At 39.1% G+C, this 19,432-nt stretch overlaps 1 protein-coding gene across 1 annotated transcript in view; it reads right to left on the bottom strand.

The window, feature by feature from the left end:
• Nucleotides 1-19,432, bottom strand: part of Pdzd8 (PDZ domain containing 8) — a 59,372-nt gene that overhangs the window by 21,174 nt on the left and 18,766 nt on the right. The window contains exons 2-3 of the mRNA XM_032892228.1: nucleotides 18,861-18,983; nucleotides 8,587-8,689 (exon numbers count right to left, since the gene is read on the bottom strand). Of these exons, the coding sequence (XP_032748119.1) occupies nucleotides 8,587-8,689; nucleotides 18,861-18,983 (226 nt within the window). The remainder of the gene's footprint in view (nucleotides 1-8,586; nucleotides 8,690-18,860; nucleotides 18,984-19,432) is intronic.

The raw sequence follows: 19,432 nt of genomic DNA, 5'->3' as shown, positions 1-19,432 counted from the left end.
AACAAAATACATTCAGAGTAACTTGAACCCATGTTTCCTGGTCATAGCCATTCATATTTGATCCAGAATAACCTGAAGCAGAGTGGTTATAGCAAAACAGAGCACCAGCCAAGAGACACTCAATCTGGGTTTGTAGAATGCCTCTGATACCTGCTAATTGGGCATTATTTTATCTTTTTGTACCTTGTTTTCTTTATATATATAATGATGATGATATGCCTATTCTTACGGGATTAATAAGAATTATATGGTTAATGTATGTTCCATGGCAGCCACCCACGATAGTACCTTGTGAGTGTTGATTACCTTTGACTGAGAACATGTGGGCAGTGAGGTGGATTCCACCTACTGCACAAGGCCTGGCAGTATCTTCAACACATTCCTGAATCATCTGTGGTCAGCTCTGCATTCAGCATTTGTGCATGTCTGAGAGTGAGTTCTCTAGTGAAGGACGATTTTATGAGAAGGTATTACTACACTTTGAAAAGATGAGTTCCTGAAACAGTGTGGGTTAAACTCGTCATTTCTCTTGGCTCACAGTGAAGTAAATGCCTTACAAAATAGAACCTAAAGTGACGCTTATGCTTTGTGACTATTAGCTCCTTATGCTTCATGACTATTAGCTCCTTAATTTTCTCCAAGCAGCTCTTCTTCGCACGTGTTTTATGTGTATGTTTTTATATGTGCAGGCTAGAGGTCACATGGGTGTCTTCAGTTGATTTTCATTTTCACCTTACTTTCTGAGACAGGTTATCTCACTGAACCTGGATTTCACCATTTGTTCAGAGATAGGATGCTAGTGAGCTCTAGGGGTCAGTCTGTCAACACCACTCCCCAACAACTGCTGCTGAGATTACAGATTGCTACCACCACTGTTGGCTTTTACACACTCAGTTCTTGCTTACGTGGCAAGCACTTTACCCACTGAATCATTTCCCAAGGCCCTCAACAGCCCTTAAAAACAAACAAACAAAAAACAAACAAACAAACAAACAAGCAAACAGACAAACTAGAGTTGGGGATGCAGATCACTGTTAGAACTTATTAGCATGTGCAAGGTCCTGGGTTTGATCCCTAGCACTGCCAAAATACAAAATGAATTTCAATTCTTATCAGTATATTATGAAATCACAATTTCTCCTATCCTATTTGAAACTTAAATAGAGGGCATAGGGTACAAATAAACTGTTGAATTTAAAAGTTCACTGAAAGGTGAAATAATAGGGCTGAATATATAAAAACAAAATAAACAGCAAATCAAAAGAAAACCTCATCTCTGGACGGACCTTTGTCAGTCCCTACCAGTTCACAACTAAGTTGTCCAGAATATCTGCTTTTTCTTCTACCTCCTCAAAGCTGTTCCTTCTAGCTTCCTTTCTCTAAAACTCTCCCATTTCCAGGGCTATCCAGAGCAATGCTGGTCCCATTTTTCATGTCCATTATCACCAACCTCATTTAGATGCTCATTCCCTCTATGTCAAGTTTTTCCATTGCTAGATCACATTCTTGACTCTACTACTCAGATTCAACAAACACATAATTGATGACCTACTTCATGCCAAGTGCTGCGTCAGACATTCATAAATGCAGAGGCCCTGACCTCTCATCAGATTGTGTGCAGTGTCAGTTTGATTTACAGAATAATTAAGTACTTATAGATGAGATGGATTTAGACCTTGACATGGTCATGCTGCCAAAAAGGCCTGGCTAAGATTCAAGTGCCACTCTTCATCTTCCCGAAAGAGAGATTCTGTGCTGGGCTGTGGTAGTACACAGCTTTGATCCTGTTTGAGGCTAGCCTGGTCTACAGAGTGAGTTCTAGGACAGCCGAGGCTACAGAGAAAAACCCACAGAGATTCTGATTAAAAATGTTTTATTCTGGGGTTGGGGATTTAGCTCAGTGGTAGAGCACTTGCCTAGCAAGCGCAAGGCCCTGGGTTCGGTCCCCAGCTCCGAAAAAAGAAAAAGAAAAAAAAATGTTTTATTCTAAAAGCCTCCACAGTTTCTACTGTCTTGATTCTATATAAAGATCTTATTCTAGTTTTGAATAATTTTCCTGCATTACCATAATCTTTTAGTGAACTTGGACAGCTCACTCTACCCACTCAGTATACTCAGATACTCAGAGAGAAGGGTCTTATGTCTTCCACCCTGAAGTGTTCTCTATAGTCTCTCAAACCCCTAAGGACACTGTGATGCTTCTTCCACTTGTCACCTTTTTAACACATTATTTTCTAGCTTTCCACAAAGAATGTTACTTTCCTTTATCAGAAGCTCAGGGCACTTCTGCTCTGAAACCGACATGATCAGAGCTACTAACAGCAATACACGATGCACACAGAAATGCTGACCTCTCGTTCTTGTCAAGAAGGATCACAGCGGGCTGGAGAGATGGCTCAGCGGTTAAGAGCACTGACTGCTTGCTCTTCCAGAGGTCCTGAGTTCAATTCCCAGCAACCACATGGTGGCTCACAACCATCTGTAAAGAGATCTGATGCCCTCTTCTGGTGTGTCTGAAGACAGCTACAGTGTACTTATATATAAAATAAATGAATAAATCTTAAAAAAAAAAAAGAAGGATCACAGCATGGATCACACCTCATATTGTGTCTTAGTGTCCTAGACTCCTCATTCTTAGTATACTAGACTACTTTGATTTAAAGTAAACTATTCTAATATAAATTCTTACTTGTTCTCAGAATTTCACAACCATACCAGAGTATAAAAAGCCAAGACAGTTATTTTTAACTAAGATGAACTTTTAAGAGTGGAAATGTTATAAAGAATTTACTATTAGAGCATTTGCCTTATTTAAGAAACCAATTATAAATTACATATGGTTAAAATTTCATCAAGTCCCTACTGTATTCTCAAATGTTATCAAGCTGAACTAAACCAAAGTTTTCATAAAAGACTGACATTTTCAAATAAAGCTTTATTTGCTTTAATCTTTCTCTTCCTTTTGATAAGATTAAGACTGCAAATGGCAAATGGTTAAATAGGCACACCAAAATTTGACCTGGCAGGCATGTGGCCTTAAGTAAACACACCAAAATGCCAAGTCCTAGGCATCTGGTCTAATGTATTTAGAAGTCAAATGTTCTTACTTAAAATTAAAGTTTTTCAGAAAGCCCTTTAAAATCATTTGTAGGGACTGTCAGTAATATGTAAAGAAATTTGGAAATATAGATTTTTACTCATTATTACCCAACAAGGCTTCTAAAATTGTCCAAAACTAAGACAAAATAAAGATAGTTCGATTTTAAATCACATCAGGATGTTTATTTCAGCTATGCTGAACTATACTTATGAGGCATTCTTTTGATGCTTTTAGTCCTGCCAGAGAGAAAATGCATCATGGGGTACTACAATTGTAAACTCAGATTCTCACACTGAAAAAACAGCTCCTTACAGAAGCAACATTGATTAATAAATCTCATTTGGAAGACTTCCTCATCCTAAATATTTTTATTTTTTTAAAGAGATGGAATATATCCAGGGAAGAAAAAAGGAAATCAAGGCATGACTGAAAGTCATGCTGAAATCATGGCAGTCTGGAAGAAAAATTGGGAAAGTACTTGGAGACCGATGTCTAGATAGTGAGACTTAGTCTTCCCAGAACACTTACTGAATATGCAGAACCAAACCTATCAAGGTACTTACTATAACAGAAGATTCTGCTGGAAACAACATAGGTCAAATTATACAATTATACAAATGTAACTAAAACTCCAGCTGTGACACCTACTTAACACATGAGTCTGTCAGATAGGAAAGGTCACAGAAGTGACTACTGTAGGTAGCTGACATTGATATGGCAGGTGAAAAATTCTGAAATATCGAAAGCAAGAGAGAATGGGAGTAACTTGCTGGTAAGAGAAAAACTGAATTCCAAACAAGAGAAAACTCAGATACCAGCAAAAGTAAGAGGTCACTATCAACCTTAGCCTAAAGGATAGACTTAAGTGGTTATTGGGGCTGAACATCAAGTGGAAACAAGAATAGAGTCTTGTCTTGTGAGGAGAGTGGGCCAAATATGATGGCAAGGGTCAGCCATGGAAAGGTCACATCTGTAACAACAAGCAGGAAATAGAGAGCTCAATGCATATGGCCTGTAGTTTTTGAAACCTAAAAGCCCACCACAGGACTCCAGTGAGACATCGCTTCCAAAATGCCACACCAACTAATCATCCCCATGTATTCCACCAACTTGGGACCAAGTATTCAGACATGCATATCCGTCAGGGGGCATTTAAAAAAAACGATAAACCAGCTGGCAGGAGGAAGAATACCCTGGTTTCTTTCTCCAGTCCACTCTCATTTCCCATGAGTGTATCACATCCATCAACTACAGCTGAAAACTACTGACACTGAGAACATGGAATAACAGAGGACACCCCAGGAATGGAACAGGAAAGAAGTCCATGAATATATCTGAACAATGGCAAACTGTAGATTAATGTCTTTATGCAAGAAGGCAAGTATAGGATAGAATGAGACCTGTCATTGCATGAGAAGGAAGGACAGGATAGGTGGGAGAAAAGTTTTAAAAAGAGGAGAAGGAACTGGGAGAACATGGCAGCAGATGTTAAGATTCTTCTCTGCTCATAGATACAGGTTGTTATGAATATTTTTAAGGGATGGGTGTGTACAAGATTTTGTGCTGTCTAGTTGGGCAAATTATATCTTATCAATTGGATCAGAGGTTACTGTGTGGTGTGTTCTTTCATGTGGCAAGAGAAGATGCGGTGGCCAGACGCACCAGGCCTGCTACAGAATTGGGATGTGTGATCCTGGCGTGGTGACAACCCCTCCAAGGGAACTGTGAGCAAAAGCAAAGCAGCATGGTGAGATGCCAAACTGGAACGGACCGTAGACCGCCTGGGTCAGAGAGTGCTTGGGGGAGGATGGTGGAGCCACTGATATAAATTAGCGCTAGTCGCTAGTCCCTAGGGCCAGATGGAGCTGGAACTAGTGAGAGAGTGACCGGCCAGGTCAGAGAGAGCGAGCCCGGGGCAGAAGCGCGGAGTGGTATGCGCAGGAACCTGTGGCGCAGCGTTTTTTCTACTGAAACAGGCTAAGCCCTGGCACAAGCAGAGGTCTGGAGAATATAGATGTACATGGAGAAACAAGCTGAGTTAGCACATGTCACAGTTTTCAAGAAAGAACTTTAGGACAATTTAGGAAGGATATACAATTATCAGAGATGTATAGTACACAATAAGGCCAATAAGAAGTATTGAATGCTAGCGTGACTGAGGCTGAGAATGGGAGAGGATATGAAGGCACCAAGCTCACCAGGTCACTTTCCTGGCCACATAAAACAGCCTGTCCTGATCTTTGGGGAAGTAAGGAATCACTCAGGGATTTGATCAAGCAACAGGCATGATAATTTTTGTCAATCAGACCTTAAAGGTCAGTAGCCTCCTCTTTCCTTCCAGAACATTCAGCCACTAAACTGCAAAATAGTCTAAGAAACTTATTAATACCTGTGTAGCTGACAGCAGCAGATTTCTCAACCGTTAATCATTAGTGGTATGAGACTTCTCTTCTCCGTGCCTCACTATCTTGTCAGTCGGTAATGCTAATCTCCCCCCCCCCTCCGTTTATCTTTATATAGCTATTTCACGAGGGAAGAGTTGTGGCTAGAGTAGGAACTGCAGAGAGCAACATCAAGATTAGCCTACAAAAGAAGACAGTGGCAGATGACAGGAAACATTTCCCCATGTGGGCTACATGCAAGCAACAGAGTAGACACAAAAGCAGCCTAGGACTGACAAGGGCTAGGAGACAGTACTAGTGAGTAACCTACAATGGGTCCTAAGTCTGCTGGTGAGTGCTTTGTGTATATGCTGTTTCCAGCTCATTAGCACACACCCACTTCAGGAGTGCCTCCCCTACTGCCTCTATTTCTATTAACTTAAAAAGAAACTGTCAAACACGTTTATTTTCTTATGAACTAGCCATCTAAAATCCATTCACAATTCTATTTTTCAGCTGGTAAAGTGCCTACTGTGAAAACAAGGGAGAGTCTGAATTTGACACCTATTTCACACATAAAAAAACAAAAACAACAACCAAAAAACCACCACCCCTGGGCATGGTGGCACACACGTTATAATTCCAGTGCTGGAGATCTCTGGAGCTCAATGCTCATTGGCCAATGGGTTAGTTTAGTCTATTCTGTGAGTTCCAGGCCAGTGAGAGATCTCATCTGAACAAAAAGAAGTTTTGTTCTGTTTTCCTTCTGGAATAATAGAGGGTTCCCCCCCCCAGCCCTAGCATAATAATAGAGATTGACATTTAGCCTCTACAAGCATATGCATGTACACACATGTACACACACACACACACACACACACACACAGAGTTTCTCATACTATATGACTCAATTCTGCCAATATAATTTGCCTTCTTAGAATTATTAAATTCACAAAATTTCAATTTATTGGTTGACACTGTTGTTGACATTTTTAACACCTGGTAAAATTACTCTTTCTTGACAACTACCTGTGACATATGTTAGGATCTAAAATAATAATTCAAAATTAAATATCTTACTAACCTTTGCTATAAAATATTAAATCTGTCCAATCTCTTAGCTTTGAAGATAAAATAAAGAAAACTGAAGATGCTAGCAGCAATGGTAAATTATGAACAACTCAAAGTGAAGCCAAATTTAACCAGACAAAACAATAATCTTTTTCAGAGTTATGTATTTTGGCACAATCTCTAAACCCAGATATTATTTCATTCCTTAGAGAAGCTACTTCAAATTGATTGAAAATGTAAACTTTAAGGTGGTACAGGAATAACAACCAGGAGGAAAGAGAAGAGGGGAAAGGGGGGGAGGAAAGGGGAGGGAAGGGGGGAGGGAGGGGGGGGGGAGGGGGGAGGGGGAGGGGGAGGGGAGGGGGGGGGGAGAGGGGGAGAGGAGAGAGAGAGGGAGAGGGAGAGGGAGAGAGAGGAGAGAGAGAGAGAGAGAGAGAGAGAGAGAGAGAGAGAGAGAGAGAGAGAGAGCAAGCCAAAGACGTAGACAGATGGACGAACAGACAGAAGAGACCTCTATGTCTACTTACCTTGGCCTAGAGAGATAGCTAATTAGATAACTGTACACGCATAAGGACTTAAGTTCATGTTCCCAACATCCACATAAATGCTGCACATAGCTGGCTGGGAGTGATGCACACCTTCAATCCCAGACACTTGGGAGGCAGGGGCAGGCAGATCTCTGAGATCAAGCCAGCCTAGTCTATATTAATGGGTTCCAAGCTAGACAGGGTGACACAGTGAAACTGTCTCAAGAAAAAAAAAAGGCGACTTAAAGAAATGGTGGGCACAGCAATGCTAATCTCTAACCCCAGTGCAAGGGGTGGGAGGTGGGGCAGGATAGAACCCAGAAAGTCAGGTCCCTTAGAGTCCCTGACCTGCTAGCATAGCCAAAACAGGAACACCAGGTTTAATAAGATTCCCTGTCTCAAAACGTCAGAGAAAGACATTATATTGACACATACACAGAGACACATCAAGGACACTCTTAAAACCTCTCTTCTACCACATTCACAATCTTCAACAACTCTTGTTTCTTTCTCATAACCAAGCTCTGTGAGTCAGACCATCCTCCTCTGTTAGTTTAATTTCATTTCTATTTCTCACTCGGGTCAAAATTATTCTATTTCTCCAAGAAAAATTTATGCTACCAATTTTTAAATTGAAGGATGTACCCAACAGTAAGATCTAAGAGCATCATTTTCATTTTGCTTTCTTCAGAGTAGTAGCTGTCAAGTTGCAGAGATAGCTACTCTCACTCTTCAGGTTCACTACAGCTTCCTCTCCTTTACCCCAGTGTTCTTCCACACCACACATCTAGCTGACACTAGTCCCACAGGGACAGTATCCCCTCTGTCTTGAACTGCTTCTCCAGCATCAGAATCTGGGCCCAGAAAAAGTAACTCTTGATAAAATCCCGCTGAGTAAGTAAAGCAAACACTGTGAACTTATAAGCATCTGGAGCACTCAGGAAAATTAATCCCTCCTAGGGACTGGGATGATAGCTCAGTCAGTAAAGTGTTTGCCTTTTCAGCATGAGGAATCTAAGTTAGACTTCCCAGAACCCATGTTGTTTTGTTTTGTTTTAAGTCAACCATGGTGGCACTAGAAAGGAGAATAGACAGGTGGATTTCTCAGCTGGCTGGCCAGCCAATCTAACCTACTTGGTGAGCTCCAGCCCAGTGAGAGACCATCTGAGAAAAGAAAGGGTAGATGGCATCTGAGGAATTACATGGAGCTCTGGCTTTTACATGTGGACCCACACATGTGCACCTGCACACATGCACAAATTATAACCTCTGATTCCTTAACTGGAACAATGTTGACATTTTATAAAGAAGACAGAACAGACTGCTTCTTATGCAGTCTGCTCATTACCAGTTCCAGGTGATCTATTTTATTATTGATGCTGCTCTGTTAGCAAAAAAGATAGTAACTGTTTATTTATGACCAACAATAAACCTAGAAATAAAGAAATACTAATAAAGGCATACTTAAGGAATAAATCTTACATAAATGTAAAACTATGCATTTTACCGTCTTAATAGAACTCCTTTGTTTTTCTTCCCAAACACCACTGCTTAGCTCAAGTGTGCAATGAACATTTGCCTCTCTGTCATAGGATCCAAAAATGAGTAACCTGTAGAAAAAAAGAGAACAGGAAGGATACTATACAAATTATATGCAATAACCAATTATATGCAATAAATACTTCCCTCTGGTAATTATAAGAAGTAAACACATTATATTTTAATAGCAACAACAACAAAAACCATTTGTTACACCCTCTAGTGGAAAAGCCAAGTAAGGCTCAAGTTAGAGGTTTCTTAGGCAGCCGGTTTTCATAGCTGAGTTAAATAAACTAAAACATATATTTGTGAGGTAAAACAACTGGCCAAATTATCTCTATCCAGTAGTAATCAAGAAGGAGATTTTAGGGAGTGGGTGGATCAGTGGGGGAACACCTTTATAGAAAGGGGAGGGTGGATGGGATAGGGGATTTCCAGAGGGGGAACCGGGAAAGGGGATAACATTTGAAATGTAAATAAAGAAAATATCCAATTAAAAAAAGGAGATTTTCAAAATACTGCTGAATTCAAAACCAAACCAAGCTGCAGAGTGATCCATACAGGTATACCATTTCTGTAAAATGTAATATGCAGGATACTGCCATTGAATATGACCACACATAATGACTTCAGCACCTAATGTGGGCCTAATTAAATTTTTATTTTCCTATTGTGTTTTCATCTCTGGAAACTGCAGAAAAAAAATCATTACTTACTTTTCTGGGAGACTGAAAATTAGAAAACAATATACATAAAGTACTTATGAGTACAGTGGTAAATAAAACAACAAATGTTCAATATTTGCTATTTCTTTCCTTTAAAAATGTGTATGAATGGTTTGCCTGTATGTCTGTCTGTATAACATGTGCATGTCTGGTGCCAAGAGGGTATCAGACCCTTTGGAAGTGTAGCTATGGGTGTTGGGAATCAAACCTCTGGAAGAACAGCCAGTACTCTTAACCATTGAGCCATCTCTCCAGACTGTCTTTCCTTTTGTTGAAAACAACCATAACAGAATAAAAGAAACACTTAATCCATGCTTAATATTCAATTCCATAAAAAAAAATAAAAACACCAGGTCTAATTCTGAGATGACATAAAAATTCTTATTATTGAAGAAAAGAAAGGGTATTAACTATGTGTCCAACTTCTACATTACTCACCCTCATAATGAGACTGAAACCTGTCGATTTGTCTCTAGAATAAGCTAAGGAATAGTTTTGGCTTTTACCAGCCTATTAGGTGTCACTCTATTACTTTATCACTATTTAAAGAGCACAAGTAGCAATGAAATAATTAAAGAAAAATAGAAAAACGCACCATAGAAATTTGAGAACATTATGTCCTAAGTTTGGAGACTCTGATCCCCAGATCATATTCACATCTTACAAACTGGGATCATAAACTGAGATTCTTGAATAACTTATGAGGGTAGAGAAAGTCCCTAAATTTAAATATTAAAGAATCTTTACAAACACTTTAAACTAGTGCCTAATAATCTATCACCAGAAAGAAGACAGATTAAACACATTAAGAAAATCTATAGCTTTAAAATACTGTTTTTAGAATAGTAAGAATTCTCATTCACTAAAGCACTACTGCCCTCATCTGTTCAGGGACTGAACTGCCTCAGGCTTCCCCAGCAAGGGAAGAACTCTGTACTAGCTGCAGACCCAGACTCCAGGCAGGCATGCTAATAATGATCAGATCTGGAGTCAAAAATCAGAAAGCAGAGCTCTTAGGAATTCTTCCTGAAATCATTCTACATTTTTAATAGTGACTTCAAAATGTTTTTAAAATAACACAATGTATAACAAAAAATTAACTCAAAACAGTCACATTATTAAATGTGAGATATGAAAAAAACTTACAAAACTCAAAGAAAAAATTAAATCTTGCCCTAGACTAAATTGTACTTTATTATGATACAAAGGGTTAAATACCAAAAGAAAAATTAGACTTATAAAATTAGAGCCACAAAAACCTGCACAGAGATAAAACAAGTAAAAACCCCCAAAGAATGAATTATTTTTATTTCAAAGTGTACCATCACATAAATGAGACATTTCTCAAAATGAAAGAAAATATTTTCAAATGTATTTGATAAAAGCCAATTATTTAGGAGGAAGAAAAAGATACAATATAACAATAAAACATAAAATAACACAATTTTAAAATAGACAAAAAGGAACAGACTGGAGAGATGGATCAGAAATTAAGGCCATTTACTGCTCTTGCAGAAGACCTGGGTTTGGTTCCCAACATTCACACAGAGGCTTAAAACTATCTGTAACTCCAACTGCAAAGGATCAAGTCCCCTCTGACTTCCAGGGCACCACATGCCCATGGCTGCACTTGTTATTAACCACAAGACTAACACAAACCCAAGCCACTTCAAGCCCACTCACTAGATTGCATAACCTTTAAAAAAGAACCTTTTAAGGGCTACAGAGAAATTGGGATTTGCATTCATTACTATTAAAATGTAAAATGGTAGTCACTTTGGTGAATATTTGTCAATTGGTTAAAAAGTTAAAATATAAAGTATGTCTTAGCAATTCTGCTCCAGACAGGTGTTATTTGACAACAAAATGAAGTACTTACAAAAACACTCTGCAATATGGGCGAACTATGAAAAGTCACAAAAAGCCAGTCACAGATGAACATATAACCCCACTCGCATTTTTAGAAAAAGTAAATTTGTAGACAAAAAGTAGAATCATTATAGGAGGCATTGTTTTAAATTGGTTCCTTTTCTGGACCCCAACAGAATAGACTATTAAACAAAAATGGAGTCACTCCTGTTAAATGCCTCATCATCCAGGCTAGAGAGACAGACCATGGTAAGCTGCTTGCTAAAGCATGAGAACTTGAGTTGCATTCCCATCACTCACATAGAAAGTCAGGGTTGGAGGCCTGTGCCTATATCACTTGTGCTGGGGTGGGAGAAGGGGAGAGAGGTGGAACCTTGGGGCTCACTGGTTAAATAAGTTGGAGTAACAGAGGAAGATACCCAACATCTACCCAACCTCTCCCCCTTAACACAATGCCACCTAATCAATGTGAAACCTCAAGGAAGGAAATAAATGCCCAAAATAGACCAATCTGTCCTGAAAACAGATTTCAACCTATCTTTGTCAGCATAAGCAAACCCGTTCTGCTTTAATCTTCATAGAAGAGTAACCTGGAGCTGGAGAAATGTTCAGGGGTTAACAGTACTTGCTGCTCTTCCAGAGGACCCAAGTTCATTTTCCAGTACCCATATCAAGTAACTCCAGCTCCAGCAGATCTAATGCTCTCTTTGGGTCTCCATAAAGTACCAATTCTTTTGTCTCTCCTTCTTTCCTCTCCTCTCCTCTCCCTTCTTCTCTCTCTCTCCCTCCCTCTTATACACACACACACACACACACACACACACACACACACACACACACACACACACACACACAGAGGAAACTTTATTTTATGGAATGGGAGTTAATGAATTGCAAATTAAAGCTAGCTGAATCTTCACTTGGCATACTTCTGTTTTCTGACAAGTTGTTACTTGGGTTAGGAAAGAGTACAGTAGAGGAGAATGAAGACGGACTGCTTAAGTGCATGAGGTTATGGGAGAATGAACATGCAACTGCCAGGGGTGGTGGCAAGGGGGAACCTCTAGAAAGTCCCAAAGATCTGGAATGGGGAGGCTCCCAGGGCTCGGTGTGAGTGACCTTAGCCAAAATGCCCAACAGTGGGGAAAGGGAACTTGAAGAGACCGCCTCCAGAAGTCAGACAGAACCCCCAGTGGAGGGATGGGGGCACCAACCCACCTACAAAACTTTCCACCCCAAACTGCTCCTGTCTAAAAGAAATGCAAGGACAAAAATGGAGCAGAGATTGAACAAATGACCGACAGGATTACTGATGCCATGCTATGCTTGCACACAGCCTAGCATGACTATCTTCAAGAGTTCCAGCAGCTGACTGAGATAGATCCAGATACTGACAGCCACCCACTGGACTTAAGTCAGGGACTCCCTATGGAAGAGTTGGGGGAAGGAGTAAAAGAACTGAAGGGGATGGCAGTATCATAGGAAGACCAACAGTATCAACTAACCTGGACCCCTGGGAGCTCCCAGAGACGAAGCCACCAACCAAAGAGATGGTCCATGGACCCTGGCACACATGTAGCAGGGGACTGATTTGTCTGGCCTCAGTGGGAGAGAATGGGCCCAATCCCACAGACTTGATGGATCAGGGAGGAGGGAATGCCCAGGGGCGGGGGAGGGATGTGCTTTTAGAGACAAAGGGAAGAGGAGAGAGGGGAAAGAACTCTTCGAGGGGAGCACTGGGAGGAGGGGCAACATTTGAGATGAAAATAAAATAATAATTTAAAAAGTATACTAACTGAAGCTATAATGATGGATGTAAATATGCTAAGGGTCTGAACTGTATACTCTGAATGATAAATTACATGTGATCTGGATTATATCTCAATAAAGCTGTTTTTAAGAAAATAAATTATAACAATAACTTTTCTGAGACAGGATCATAAGATGTGTCAAATATTGAAAAGATATGCTCCATTAGTATTGAGACAGGATAAATTTCAATAAAATATAAAGTAATCATTACCTGACATAGATAAAAGACTAATTTAAAAGTATAGAGCTAAATAAATGTCAAATAAAAATCATTGAAATATTGAAAGATATTATCATAAGCATTTAACATCATTCATAAAAATAAAAAATTTAACCATAAAAGGTGCTATTTTTCTATTTAATACTCTTGGAAGAGTCACAAACGCAAAATAGAATTTTAATACTTAAACCAACACTCCTTGTAAACAGACTTTGAAATTCTATGAGGAACTAAATAAACATTTTACCATAACTATATACATAATACTATCTGTGGTGGTTTGATAACGTTTGGCCCATGGAAGTGGTACTGCTAGGAAGTGTAGCCTTGTTAGTAGAAGTGTGTAACTGTGGAGGCAGGGCCTTGAGATCTCATATTTATGCTCAAGTGTGATCCAGACCCTTCTCCTGGCTGCCTGCTGAAGACAAGTCTACTCCGGGCTACCTTTGGATTAAGATGTAGAACTCTTGGCTCCTTCAGCACATGTCTGCCTACATGATGCCATGCTTCTCACCATGATCAGGTATTCTATCAGCGCAACAGGAAACCTAATTCAGAAACTGGTACCAGGAAGTGGAGCTGTTGCTGTGATGATAAACTGGACTATGTGGTCCACAGGCATTTGTAACTGGTTTAAAGAAGGAATCTGGAGGAGTTTGAAACACTGGGTTAGAAATACCTTAAGAATTCAATAAGCAGAGTTAAATGGGCCATTCTGATAGGAATCTGGAAGACCAGAATACTGAGGAAAATGTAGACATAGAGGCCCAGATCATAAGATTTCATTCAGAAGGGAACGAGGACCTAATCAGCAACCAGGTTAGAGGCCTTAGGTCTTAGGGTCTGGTAAAGAGTGAGGTTGCATTCTGAGAACCTGAGCCAGGCTGAATTAAAAAGCAATGAAATATTTTGTTTGGCAGAAGAGATGTCAAGACAGAAGAGCATTCAGGTTGTGTCATGGTTATTACTTTCTGCTCTCATCCAAGTTTATATTGATTAAAAAAAAAAAGGAAAAAGTGAAGCAGAACAGTATTTTTAAAAAAAATGTAATTTAGTAAAGAATACAGTGAGTAAATTTAAAGTTATAGACAAGGCAGGTTCAAAACCAGCCTTACTAGCACCATTAAAGAGAAACATTGCTCTGAACTGGGACAAGAGGAAAGGTGTCCACCCATCAAAGGCTGTCAATATAAGTTATTGTGAAAAGAATTTAAGGGGATATACTGCTAAAGGGGTTCTCTGCTTAAGGAGCTGTTTCCCCAGATCAGACACAAAGGCAATTGGAACTGTGGTCCAAGGGGACCAAGCTTCACCCCAGCTGGATGTAAAACCTGGCAGTGTGTGATCCACATGAAAGCTGTAAGATTAAGGGGAGTAGGGAGGTATAGAACTTGTACCAAGGGTCCAGAGACTTGCAGAGGCCAGGCAACATGTGGCAGTTAGAGTATCTGCCAAGAGGATATTGCCTGAAGGTATGAAGGGGAAGCCTAGATTATAACTCCAGAATATTGGAAATGCCAGAGCCATAGTCATTTGCTAAGAAAAGCTGCAGGCAAGGAGTAGCACTGACCAAAGAGGGAAATTATATGTGTACAGGTAGCAGAACTCAAACGGAGCTGCCCAAGCCCTTTGAAGCCCAGAGAGAATAAGGAATGATCCAACCAAAGCAAGAAATACCTAGCATATGTTTAGAGCCTGCAATTTGATGAATTAGTGTGGCCTTTTCATATTTTCTCCCTTTTTGTGTGTGCTGCACATGTGTAAGCATGCAGGTGCTTATACTCAGGAACACACACGACATGGATGTATCCTCTATTGTTCTCTGTCTCTGTCTCTCCCTCAACAGAATCTCTTCAGCTTCAGCTAAGTTGAGGAGCCAGCAAACTCTTGGGATCTGCTTGTCTCCACCCTACATGTGATGCCGGGTTTTAAGTTCATGAAGCTATGCCCAGCTTTTATGTGGTTGCTGAGGATTAAAATTCAGATCTTTTTGCTTGATTAGTAATTTCCCAGAAGAGAATTTGACTTTGGACATGTTAACAGTGTTCCAAGTGTTAAAAAGACTAGTGGGACTTTTGAAGTTGGACTGAATACATTTGCACAGATGACCAGAAACCTATGTAGATCAGAAGTGGAAGATTACAGCTTAAAAGTGTTGTGCTTGAATGGCAAGCTGACCGGTAGATTTGTGATTACTAATCTCTATTGTTAAATTTGACAAGATTTAGAATCATCGTGGAGACAAATCTCTGGTCACCCCTATGTGGGAGTTCCTAGGTTAGGTTAACTGACAAGGGGAGACCTACCCTAAATATGGGCATCACCGAATAGATCAAAGGTCCTGGACAAGAAGAAAGGGAGCTGAGAAGTTTTGTTCCTCTCTCTGCATGTCCCTCCTGTCGATGCAACACATGCCCACCACCAAGCCATACTCCCTTCACTGTAATGTACTGTACCTTCAACTGTGAACCAAAATACTCTCTTCCTTCCCTAAGTTGCTTCTGTCGGGCACCTACCACAGCAACAAGAAAGGTAAGTGGTACAGATAGTAAGGAACTGTAACTGTTGGGGAAGAGTAGAAGTCATGAGGCTACAATTACAAGAAATAAATGGGAGAAAGGGAGGTGACTTGGGGTTGAGCGTGTCAATGCCTGTGGATTTCTGTGTATTATACTTAACACTGAAAACAAAACAAAACAAGAACTTTTAAAGATGTACTTTTAGATCTCTATAAAACAAAACAACACCCTAAAAGCTGCAGAGAAAACACAGGGTTAGGACAGAATCAAGGTGACGCAGTGAAGATGTGACCTGAATCAGCATCACCCACCTACAGTGAGCACAGACTACCCTGAGGTTCTGCTTTGGAGCACAGAACCCAAGTAACAAAACCTTACGACCTCCACTTTATTGGTCATGTTCTTAACTTGTTTTTCAAAGTGTAACTGGTTGATAAAATCAATCCCTCACTATATCCATTACAACACCCAAGTCTTTCACAGAACAGTATGATAAATCTCCCTTAGAATTTAGGGCCAAAATTATTTTCTATTCAACATGTATAATTTATAAAAAAAATAATGAAATCTTGGAAAAATGATGACTACCTGGACTTTGTAACTTTATAATATATGCATATTTTAAAGCATGCTATAAGATAAACACATTGTCAGTTAAAAAATTAGTTAAATTTAAAAAATAAGTGTAAACTAAGAAATTCATTAAGTTTTGTTTGGTGTGGAAAAATTGATCTCTACAGTGTTTTTTGAGTTATTTCTCTTCTTACTATAACTACACTTGAGTTTTACAACCATCTGTGACTCTAGTTCCATAGGGATTGGATGCTCTCTTCTGACTTCTACAGGCACCAGGCACATACATGGTGCACACACATACTGCAAGCAAAACACTCATACACATAAAAAATAAATATATCTTAAAAAGTCATTATTTCATTGGGAAAAGACACTCTCAAAATCTTTTTAACATTAGTTTGATTAAAAAAATCTCCATGCATGCTTTTAAATCTGAAATTACTTCAGAACAGCAAAAAATGTTTAAGAACTATTCACACACAACTTTTTCATTATTTCAAAATGAACAGTTTAAAAAAATACACAGGCAGTGATGAGCTGCCTGGTAAGAGAGCTGGAAACAAATCTCAGAGGAGCACTAGGAAAGAAGGAAGTTCCTAGCTTCAGAGCCGTCTCTTCAGTCTTAACTTTTGGTTTGTTTTTTTTTTCCAACTTGATGCAAGGTCAGATTTCTAAAAGTATAGTAATAGTTATAAAAATATGCTAAAATCATAACAGTAAATTATTTACATGACATTAGTATAGACATGTTTTTAAAATATTCAAAAAAGTGTGAGTGTGAGAGTGAGTGCGTGTGTGTGTGTGAGTGAGTGTGTGTGTGTGTGTGAGTGTGAGTAAGCGTGTGCGCGCACAGTATAACTCCAGTAAACTTCAGTTCATCACAGCCAGCCAGTTCAGAACTTTACTTATGTGCACGTGGTCTACAGAAACTTTTAGTTGTCTTTCATTCTTTTAAAACTGTTGAAGAGTCTATTCCATTCATCACAAACTTTTTCATATTACTAAATAATTATGGTAAAAACTATCTTGAAAGGTGTTAGGCCTTTATATTATTTCCAAAATGTAAAATTATACATTTCTAGGCCTTCTAAAGGGCATTTTTATTGTTCTTCTCTTTTTACCCTTCTGGTGTCACTCTCTGTCTAAATTCCTAGCCCCGTACCTACTGTATCTGTTTTATTTTACACAATGGCTCCTTTAATGATATAGCAGCATATTTGGCCTTTTTTTTTTCAATAAGTCTCTTGTCAAGACTTTCTGACAGAATGAAGCATAACCATCAGTTACCACAAGACTTTAAAAAATGAATTAGAAATATCAGTATACTCATAATTATTTGCAAAGACTCAAATGTATTAGGTACAAAATATAACCCCACTACTCAAGTATTTATCTATATCATGAGTTAGGAATGAAGATTAAAAGTTATAAGAAGTTAGTGGTATAATCAACTGTCACCAAGAAACGTAGTCTGAGGACAGTGTACTGCATTTGGAACACGAAGCAGATAATAAGGTGGTGGTGTTAAGTACTAGGACAGGCTGGTTTCAAAAAGCATGAGGCAGGATGGTCAAGAAGGCAGATGGATGGAGCTTGTCCTTTAAGATGTCTAGGCAGAGAAGTGGCAGGCTATGGTCCAAATCCAGGCAATTGCCTGCTTTATGTGGGCTATCAATGATTTTACATTTTTAAATGGTTAAAAAATAATTGAAATACCACTTCATTACACATAAAACTTAACTGAAAGTGACCAAGTTCAAGGTCAAAGCTAAGTCGGTTCATTTAAGCATTGCCTGTGACTGGCTCTGCAGTACACAGCAGAGTTGGGAAGAGGCAGACACCAGGGGAAATCACCAGGTCAGTCCATATTCACTACCTGGCTTTTTGGAGGGTATCTTGTCAAACCCTCTCTTCCTAAAGGAAGGCCTGTGTAACTGACACACTATGAGTTAAGGCATGAACAGAAGGCAGTGAAAAAGAAGCTGGATAAAAAGACACTCATAGGTCAGAGGAAGCTCTGGATGCCATCCTGGGAGCAAAAGGAAGCCACTGAGCTTTATGCAGAAGAGTGACGACTAAATTGCATTTTAAAGGTCATTCTGACTGTTAATTTAGGCAAGAAATGAACACAGCTTGGAATACAGTGGTAAAATACTGAGCTAGGAAAGACTACTTACAAACACAGTGTTCATAGTCTGTTTAGTCAGTGAGAATTTTTAATAATCATAACTCACAAAACTACTATGTTCGGAGTGCTCTCTAATAGGCAAAGTTAAGATAAAAATGTCAGCACAGCACTATTCCCACTAAAAAATTGGGAATTATTGCAAAAATAAATGCTTCCAAGTGACTTTCTAAATATGATAAAAGACTGTTTTCATTAAATGTATGTATAAAGTATTTATAGGTAAAATAATGCAACATAAACTAACATTAAAGCAGAATAATCATAAACAGTCCTTAATATATTTCTATCATACCTTCTTGACCACATAAAGTAAAGAGGAAACAAAGAACATACCTGCTACATTCTAGCAATGTAACTTTAAGCCGGCCCTCAGTAAGTGCCCATTGTTGAATATGGATAAGATCTTCATCTTCTTCAAATCCTTGCAAGGCTTGGTATGGAAAAAACGGCTTAAACCTGATAAAAGTAAAGATAAGTCTAAATTTCTGAATAATGATCATAGTTTAGAGCCACCTGAATACCAAAAGACTCAAAACATTTAACTATGTGTTTCCTCTACAAAACCAAACCATAGTACACTGGAAGGTAATGGTGTCTTCTCTGGACACCTTTATTGACAAGCCCAGAACACTTAGATACAGAAAGGGGGAACCCAGAGGCATCCAGGAGTCCCTCAAGTTTGGATGAAGACAGATTTATTTATTTATTTATTTATTTTTTGGACCAGATGAGAAGCACCTGTACCTGATCAAAATTTAGACTGCACTGCCAGTGGACACAAAATGATTAGGACATAATAATAACATAAACAGTAGCAAACTACTACTGAAGATATTTGTTAGCAATGGGAATTGCTTTACATGAGTTTTCTTAATGTTCACACTCCAGACTGGTGCTGCTGTGTA

The sequence above is a fragment of the Rattus rattus genome, chromosome 2 (assembly GCF_011064425.1).
Source record: "Rattus rattus isolate New Zealand chromosome 2, Rrattus_CSIRO_v1, whole genome shotgun sequence".
NCBI lineage: Eukaryota > Metazoa > Chordata > Mammalia > Rodentia > Muridae > Rattus > Rattus rattus.
The sequence above is the reverse complement of the archived record's forward strand: the minus strand, read 5'-3'. Positions and strand labels throughout refer to the sequence as shown.